The following is a 9390-nucleotide window of genomic DNA, read 5'->3' as shown; positions in this document are numbered from 1 at the left end:
CACGATACTAAATAAATTAAAAAAAAAAATAGACATCACAGGTCTTACCCATTAGAATGGCCAAAATCCAAAACACTAACACCACCAAATGCTGGTGTCAAAAACTCAGAAATAGTCCAGGTCAATCCAATGCATTTCACCAAAGTGCTATTTAGTACAAGTGTCATGTGCACATCTGAAAAGACAGTTCATGAAGTGGAAGCACTCAAACCAAAACATGGGATGAGGCTCAGGGGTATATTGTCAGAAAGCAGTTTGTATAGTGAGGAGACCGGAGCGTATCTTCTTCACAGTGACTGGTTATAATACCAGAGTTGCTGTAACTGATATCAGAGATGGCTCAGTGGGTGCCTCACATCAAAGTTGGGAAACAGTTCAAGATTCGCTTAGGATTTCCAAAGGCAGAGCCAAAACGATGCAGGTCAAGTTGGTCTGACAAAATAAACTAAATCAAGCTTTATTTGTAGGACTAAACTGATTTGGAAGTGATCTTTGCCCAGTGAATTTTCAAGGCTGATCTGTTTGGTTTTTATTTTAACAGCAGAAGGCTGTCCGGCAACAGGAAACCTCATTTGTGGCTGACGGGAATGCACAATGGTTCCGCCACATTTGAAGACAGGCGTAGCAGGCTCTTACACGGCTAAACAGACTCCTACCGTAAGATCGAGCAATGACAATCTTTAGTGTTTGCCCAAATGGCTAGAAACTTCTGCTACACGAAAATGTGCACACAAATGTTTATAGCAGCTTAATTCATGATTGCCAAAACATGAGAGCAACCAAGATGTCCTTCGGTAGAAGAAAGGGTAAGTAAACTATGGTACAGCCAGACAAGCGAATCTTATTCAGTGCTAAAAAGAAATGAGCTATCAAGCCAGGGACAGACGTGGAGGAAACTTACATGCATATTTCTTTTTTTGTAATAATTTTATTTTGTTATATTAGTCACCATACAGTACATCCCCAGTTCTTGATGCAATGTTCCATGATTCATTACTTGCATATAACACCCAGTGCACCATGCAATATGTGCCCTCCTTACTACCCATCACTGGCCCACCCCAATCCCCCACCCCCCTCCCCTCTGAAGCCCTCAGTTTGTTTCCCAGAGTCCACAGCCTCTCATGGTTCATTCCCCCTTCTGTTTACCCCCCGTTCATTCTTCCCTTCCTTCTCCTACGGATCTTCCTATTTCTTGAAGCCAATCTGAAAAGGCTGTATTCTGTTTGATACCCACTATAGGACATTCTGAAAAAGGTAAAACTATGGAAACAGTAAAAAGATCAGTGGTTGCCAGGGGTTAGAGGGAGGAAGGGAAAAACTTCTTTAAGTAAAGGAATGTTGAACTGATGAGCAAAAATTAAAAGCTTAGTAATACACGAGATGAGGGGAAATTATTTGTGTGCTCCTCTCAATTCCTCAAAGACCAGCTTGCAGTGTTGGGTTTAGAAGTGATCATTGCTTCTTATAAAGGGCCGATGAGTACACGGTTGTTCTGTGACTTAGACATTTTCTCACATGGCCCACATAATTTATTCCCTCCACCTCAATACCTTCAACACACACACACACACACACACACACACACACACACACAAACACACACACCCAACGTGGGCAACACAATCTTCCTCAATTATCCAAACTATGCGGTGCTTCTTTTCCCTGACCCTTTCCCGAGGGCACAGCCCACACCGAGGTGCTTCCACACCAGCCCCGGGTTTCCCCTTCTCTAGTCTTTCATGCAAGTTTGCCCCTCTCCATATACAGCTCATTTTCTAAAATGGGTTGGTGTCACTGCCTGCTAGGAACTTCTTTCCTGTTTCTCTCTCTGTTTGCGGCTTTCTGCCCTTTCAGATATCTTTACTATCTTTTTAAATAGAGTTTTATAAAAATCAAGAGGTAAACATGCATTATTAATCTAGCATGGGTTTTTTTTTTAAGATTTTATTTTTAAGTAGTCTCAACACCCAACATGGGGCTCGAACTTACAACCACGAGATCCAGAATTGCAGCTCTACCTTCTGAGCTAGCGGTAACCCTAGTCTACCATTTTATCCAAATGTCAGAGAAAAATTCTTATTATATAAATTTTTGAATTGTTTCAAGTACATTCTGACATGTATTTATATTGATAGAGGTCTCAAAAAAGATTATATTTTAAACCAATAAAAAATTGATTTAAACCAAGAATATACACTAATATATAAGGAAATGTATTAATATTCTAATCACGGCTCATTCATAAAATCTACTGAAGTGGATAATAATTAAAGAAGATCACCAGGCACCTGGGCGGCTCAGTTGGTTAAGCAACTGACTCTTGCATTTGGCTCAGGTCATGATCTCAGAATCCTGAGATCAAGCCCCATGTCAGGCTCCCCACTCAATGAGGAGTCTGCTTGAGATTTTCTCCCCACCTCCCGCACCCCCCAAATCCCCCCCATACATCATCTGGCTGTCTCTCACTCTCTTTCTAAAGTAAACAGATAAGACCTTAAAACTATTTTAAAAAATAAAGAAGATTGCAACCTTTTTGGCAAAGTCTTGCACTGCAATACAGACAACTGCTTTTCTATTATTCTTCGTACAACTTCACTTACCCCCATACATTCTCCCAATCCCATGATTTGTGGCTCTGTGACAGCTTGCAAAACAAGAATTAGAGAAATCTATAGGATCTCCCCCCCCCCCGTGTCACCTATCTATTTATATTGTTAGGAAACATCAGTGCAACAGCATTTTCTCTCACCATATTTCCTAGGCTCTGAGAAGGATCTCCTTGAGTTCCTACTGTCAGAAAGCCAATTGATCTATTTAACTGGCTAACCATGACCCACTTCCTCCATTCTGTTTCTGCCTCTACTTCTTCAGTTGAATATCAGCCTGTGTTTACCACCTGATTTACTAGAAAACAAGCCAGGACTGAGTTCCCTGGCTTCTCTTTTCCTTGTTCGGGTACATGTGTTCTTCTCCTTTCTTTCTCTACTAAAACCTGGTTTGAGGCTGAAGTTCTGCCATCACCTCTCCTGCCACACTCTGTCAGGAAGACACTGGGCAGAGGCCACCTTCTCAGACACACCGTGTGTCTCTAGTAGTGTCACAGACACAGCAAAACCCACCAGGATACCCTGAACAACTTGCGGGGTGGACGTTCACTGCCAGGATGAGCAAGAGACCATGTGATTTTACCTGGAAATTAACAAGTCCCTGGCCGAGGGACTCTTGGCATCAAACTGTCCTCAGTGTCACTAAGGAACAGCTGGGGTGGGGATGACACTTCTGGTTCCTATACTCTCGGCATCTCTATGATTTTGTATCAAGCAGACGCTGGGGGACAGACAACAACAGACTGAGCTGGAACCAGAGTGGCTCAGTCAGAGACGCTCAGCATCCAGGCCCCAGCTCCGCTCAGAGTTTGCGCTCAGCTCCCCCTGCAGTCCCCGTCACTGTGTCATTCATGGCACAGTAGTACACAGCGGAATCTGACGCTTGCACTGAGCCTTTCTCCAGGTGGAAGGATTTGGAATCTTTGTCATAGGTGGCTTCAAATCCTTTGTTGATTCCCTTCTCTTTCTCCTTCACGGCTTTCAGGAGGAGGTGTAGACCTTCTCCCGGATACTGGACATACCAGAAAAGAGTGGGGGACCATGTCGTTGAAAAAGTACAGTTTATAGTCAGGGAAGCCTTTTCTGAGAGAGTCAGTTGGCCTTCGGTCTGGGTCACTGAGTCTCCATGGGTTTGTCCTGAGGAAAAAGAAGAGACCTGTGTCACCTGGGCATAAAACTCTTGAATAAAATTATAGTCAAAAGTTTTCTGACAGGGGCGCATGGGTGGTTCAGTAGTTAAGCGTCTGCTTTCGGCTCAGGGCGTGATCCCAGAGTCCTGGGATCGAGCCCCGCGTCGGGCTCCTCCTTCCTCTCCCACTCCCCCTACTTGTGTTCCCTTTCTATCTGGCTGTCTCTCTGTCAAATAAATAAATAAAATCTTTAAAAAAAAGTTTTCTGACACAATGGAAGAAAGAATCCAAGTTTTAAGAGGCATTTTACTTACCAAGCATGAAGAGTACCACAGTCACGAAGCCTGGAGAACACTTCATCTCTGCAGTGTCACCTAAATAATGTTCTTCTTTCTTACCATGAAGAAGCTTTGGATTGACAGAGAAATGAACAGTGCAAGCCCACATTTCACACAGGAAATGTGGTTGTGATGGGAAGCTGCGCCCCCTGTTGGACGGGGACTGAAGTGCGTGCGTGTTGGTCAGAGTCCTCCCCAAGTCACCATGTGTTTCATCCCTGACTTCATGAGGCACATGTCACTCTTCAGGTGCCCCTGGAATTCTGAACAGCAATCCTGCCCTCTCAGGTCTATTTTGTTCTTGAGACACTACCTGATATGGAAGGTCTTTAACACAGCATCGCAGGGCGTTTCTGTAGGTGGGAGGATAATAATCTTCTAAGCATCTTACTACAGTGCTTCATATTCTCATGTGCCATGTGGGCCAGCCTGTAACCCACCGACTGCCAGAAATGGGTTGGGGTTGAACATGGAAAAAGTAATAGGAAGTCAGGACATTGCTGAGTGATTCTTCGTTTTTAGTACTGTGCCCCAATATTTAGAACTGTGACTGTCATTTTTTTAAGCACTCCCTAAATAATTGTTAAATTAAAGAGAAATGAACAAATGGCCTTTAATTGGTATACGGTATTTACTGGGTCCTAAAATAATACCAATTATAAGGAATACTTATCTTTTTAACGAAGGCTTTCAGAAGAAAAGTCACACTATTTTGTACTCAATAATTTTAATAGTCAAATATTCCGGAAAATCAGAATTGTTCAATGGTGGAATATATGAATTCTAGACAGAAAAAACGTCATAAATGAAGTTGAATCCCACAGAATGATCTCAGATTCTTTTTTTTTTTTTTAAGATTTACTTATTTATTTTAGAGAGGGAGAGGAGAAAGCGAGGGGTGAGGCAATGGGAGAGGGAGAGGGAAAGTGGACTCCTCGCTGAAATTGCAGCCTGATGCAGGACTTGATCTCATGACTCTGAGATCAAAACTTCAACCAAAACCAAGAGTTGGGGGCCCTGGGTATCTCAGTCTGTTAAGCATCTGCCTTCATGTCAATTCATGATCCCAGGGTCCTGGGATGGAGCAGCACGTCAGTCTCCTTCTTTGGCGGGGAGCCTGCTTCTCCCCCTCTCTCTGATGCTTCCCTTGCTTGTTCTCTCTCTCTTCCAAATAAATAATATAATCTTAAAAAACAAAAACAAAAACATAAAACAAGAATTGGATGCTTAACACACTGGGCTACTCAGGCACCTGAATCTGTGATTATTATCTTATGTTCTCCCTGTTCTGTTGACTCCAACATAAGGTGACTATTTTATGTGAATTAGGAATGGGTCATCTCCATCCTAAACATATCATGTGCTTTTAATGCCTAACATATTAGCTTCCACTTGCAGACCAGCAAAGGACAAACGCTATCCTGGAAGGTCTGTGTCAAAGGCCAGGGGGCTGCCCGGTGGCAGGTTGGAGTGCAGGCAGCAGGTGTCTGCGGAGCAGTGTGTGCTTGCCGCGCAGAAGTACACAGCTGAGTCTTCAGGCTGCGTGTCTGCGATGTGCAGGGACAGATGTCTGGCCGTCTTATTCAGTAAGACAGTGAGCCTTTGGTCTTCTTTTGTGGTCATAGTTGAACGAATATCTATAAGGAGCCGGGGACCTTTTCCAAGCTCTTGCTTATACCAAGGGAAGTAGTCTGAACGACTGTCTGAATAGCTGCAGTTGATGACAGAGCTGCGTCCCTGCCGCACACTCAGGGTAGAAGGCCGCTGCTCCACAGTCTCTCCTCGGCTGAACCCTGTGCAGAAAGAAAAGGTCAGAGAGAGGAGAAGAGATTCCAGGTTCTTACCCGTCTGAATGCTCTTTTCTACACTAACAGGAGGAAACCTGAGTAAAGCCAGCCTTGACTTCTGAAGACTGTGCACTGATATCCTCCGTGTCCCATACTTGTCAACTCACAGCTCAGCTGCAGCCACGAGAACACGATTAAAGCTCCCCTGGATGTCCTCATGGCTCCTCCCCGTTAGACCAGCTTCAGAACTGCAGCCTCCAGCCAGCTCATCTCCTGCTTTTGTCAGGCCATCCCCTTCCTCTCACAGAGGACTTTCCCACATGGTCCCCCAGCCAATGAGAAAAAGGCCCTGCTCCTGCCACAGTCTAGTGCACCAGATGCACGAAAACGAGCCCTCCACGTGTTCTGCGTCGGCGCAGGCGCACTTCCGTCTGTGGTCACAGCGCTACTGATCTCACCGGGGAAATGCGCTTCTCCTGTCCTGTGCCTCCAAGGGGCTCACCTGCAACAAGGCGGCAATCAGTCAAGCACATTATATGTTAGATCAGGGATGGAGTGCACAGCGAGAATGTGGAGATCAAGATTTGTACCTCTGCGCACCACTGAGTCACTGATAGTAAGCTGGAAAGAGGTAGATGCTATTGCTGTTTATTCCGTGATGGGCCTGCTGCACGTGTCTGACATCAGGAAGGAATCAAGATTTACTCCTTCAACAAAGAAAATAGAAAACCTTCCCTTTCTGCCAAATCTACCATCCTCAATTGTCTGTTATGGAGATAAACTATTTCTAAAGGAACATGGGAGCCAAGGATTAGAGTAAGAGAGAGAGCATCATTTGATATTTCAAATGGCTCTTTGCTCAGACTCTGCTCTTCCTGCTTGGTCTTGCTCATGACCTTGTGATTTCCAGAGAGGTGTCTGTACCAACAGTCAAAATGTTTCATCTTGGGGCGCCTGGGTGGCACAGTCATTAAACATCTGCCTTCGGCTCAGGGCGTGATCCCGGTGTTCTGGGATCGAGTCCCACATCAGGCTCCTCAGTTAGGAGCCTGCTTCTTTCTCTCCCACTCCCCCTGCTTGTGTTCCCTCTCTCGCTGGCTGTCTCTGTCAAATAAATAAGTAAAATCTTCTTTAAAAAATGTTTCATCTTCCCTCAATTAAGATGACTGTGACAAAAGTAAAAGTCCAAATCTCAAAGATAAGGGAGCAGGGGAGTAACTTCCATCAGTTATTACTATGTCAACTACAGGAAACTTTTTGACCCAAGGTTTGAATAATTTTCATAGAGAAATCTGACATGATTTAAGAAATCTATTTGAGGGGCGCCTGGGTGGCACAGCGGTTAAGCGTCTGCCTTCGGCTCAGGGTGTGATCCCGGCGTTATGGGATCGAGCCCCACATCAGGCTCCTCTGCTATGAGCCTGCTTCTTCCTCTCCCACTGCCCCTGCTTGTGTTCCCTCTCTCGCTGGCTGTCTCTATCGCTGTCGAATAAATAAATAAAAAATCTTAAAAAAAAAAAAAGAAATCTATTTGAATCCTCTGTGTCTTATATAATGCAGAGTATTGCAAGAAAGAGTAGAAATTCTACTGATGAGAAAACCTCAAGATGCAAACTCAGAAAATATAACCGTATGTAGCTTTAAACTTGCAGTGATTACATTTTCTCCAATCAAAATGGACAACATGTCCTCCAGTGCAATTACTGACTCGTAGCCCCAGGACGATTTCCTCTTCAGTGTTACCATCTACCCTGTCACGCTTCCCACTTCCTGGCAACACTGCTTCACGTTCTATACTCCATCAGATTTCTCCTAAACGCCACTACAGTGTTCTCTCCCTGATGCTCATTGATAAAGTTCTCCAGTCCTTGAGTTTCCAGAATTATCTCTCTCTGACAAAACCTCTTTCTCATTCACATTAATTTCTGGAAATTTCTGATGACCTCTGTGAGAATGAATCCAGGGAAGGATAAATGTTGCATGTGTTCCAGGAATGGTACCAGCAGGAACCTGGCCCTAAAGAACTATCAGGAGAAAAGGTTTCTGGGAAGGAAGACGACCTCATTTCCAAAAGTGGAAGCCCCTGTCCTGTGATTCCTACTCATGGATCCTCCGAAATGACAAAGAATAAACTTACCTTCCTTCCACCTCTCCCACCCTGAAAGATTTAAAGGCAGCTATGGTGAAGAACATCACCTCAATATATAAACATATGTGAATATATGAATTTGTTTTTATGAAAGGAAAACGTCTTGATTCGGGGAAATTTCCTTTCTCTCACCCATTCCTTATTAAATAAGAATTCTCAGACTCTTCTCTGGGCAAATTCCCCTCTTCTCCAAGATAGATACTTAGGCCAATGTTTGCACTTTTGAGGCGTGACACTCAGAACTGAATGTAGGGGACTGAATGTGACCATTCATATGAATAATGCTCTTCCATGTATTACCTGTTGCAAAGATGAGGCCATCCATTGGACAAAATTCTGCACTCCCTGATTTTTTCATAGAATATTTTCTACTTATGAGGGTTTCAAGGGGAGGGGGTGGGGTAATGGGCTAGCCCAGTGATGAGTATTAAGGAAGGCACATACTGCAAGGAGCACTGGGTGTTATACGCAAACAATGAATCGTGGAACACTACATCAAAAACTAATGATGTACTGTATGGTGACTAATGGATCATAATAAAATAAAAATGAATAAAATAAAATAACAAAAAAGTGAAAAAAATAAAGTGAGTTGCTTGTAGACAAAAAATGAAACAATAGGGATGCCGGGGTGGCTCAGTGAGTTAAGCGTCTGCCTTTCCTCAGGTCATGATCCCAGGGTCCTGGGATCGAGTCCTGCATTGGCTCCTTGCTCAGTGGGGAGTCTTCTTCTCCCTCTGCCTGATGCTCCCCTGCTTGTACTCCTGCTCTCTCTCTCTGGAAATAAATAAATAAAATCTTTTAAAAATAAATATAAATAAAATAAAATAAAAGATAAAACAGACTAATTTCTTTCTGGGTTCTGGCTTTCTCCTTGAAACCTTACTTTGGAGTTTCAAAATTTCCAACCACAGATATCTATACAATTTGTGAGATCATTTCAAATGAAAATCTGGGATCTTTATACAAAAACCAGGAAAAGGTGTCATCAGGTAATGTTTCTAGGGGAGCCATTTTTCTAAAATGCTTTAACTCTTCATACATATTAGTTTCATGTCTCTGAATTTAATTTTTGAAAGACTTTCTTCTTTTCAACCATCTCATCCAGGTTCTAATAAAACTGAGGCAGACTTACTGAGGCTTCCGGTGCACCTCGTGCCCCCACACAGGTATCGCCTCTGCTATTGTCAACCCCCCCGGACACCTTCCACGGTGAAGGAGCCTATGCTGCCACGTCGGGTTGCCCAAAGCCCGCAGGTCTCCTGGGGTTCACGCCTGTGTTGTACATTCTGTGGGTGTGAACGAATGTAAGTACGTGTCCACCGCTGTCGTGTTGGAGATGTGGGCTCACTGCCCTGACCGTGCTCCGTGCTCTTC

The 9390-nt window shown here is 43.9% G+C and overlaps 1 gene segment (V, D, J or C); it reads right to left on the bottom strand.

Annotated features, from left to right (window-relative positions):
- Positions 1 to 5239: 5239 nt before the first annotated feature.
- Positions 5240 to 6130, bottom strand: LOC123792257 (T cell receptor alpha variable 13-1-like). The segment is given in 2 exon segments: positions 5240 to 5870; positions 6032 to 6130. Coding segments are annotated over 2 exon segments (429 nt in total).
- Between the last annotated feature and the right edge of the window lie 3260 nt (positions 6131 to 9390).

The sequence above is a fragment of the Ursus americanus genome, chromosome 35 (assembly GCF_024610735.1).
Source record: "Ursus americanus isolate L20-20 chromosome 35, mUrsAme1.1.p, whole genome shotgun sequence".
Lineage (NCBI taxonomy): Eukaryota > Metazoa > Chordata > Mammalia > Carnivora > Ursidae > Ursus > Ursus americanus.
The sequence above is the reverse complement of the archived record's forward strand: the minus strand, read 5'-3'. Positions and strand labels throughout refer to the sequence as shown.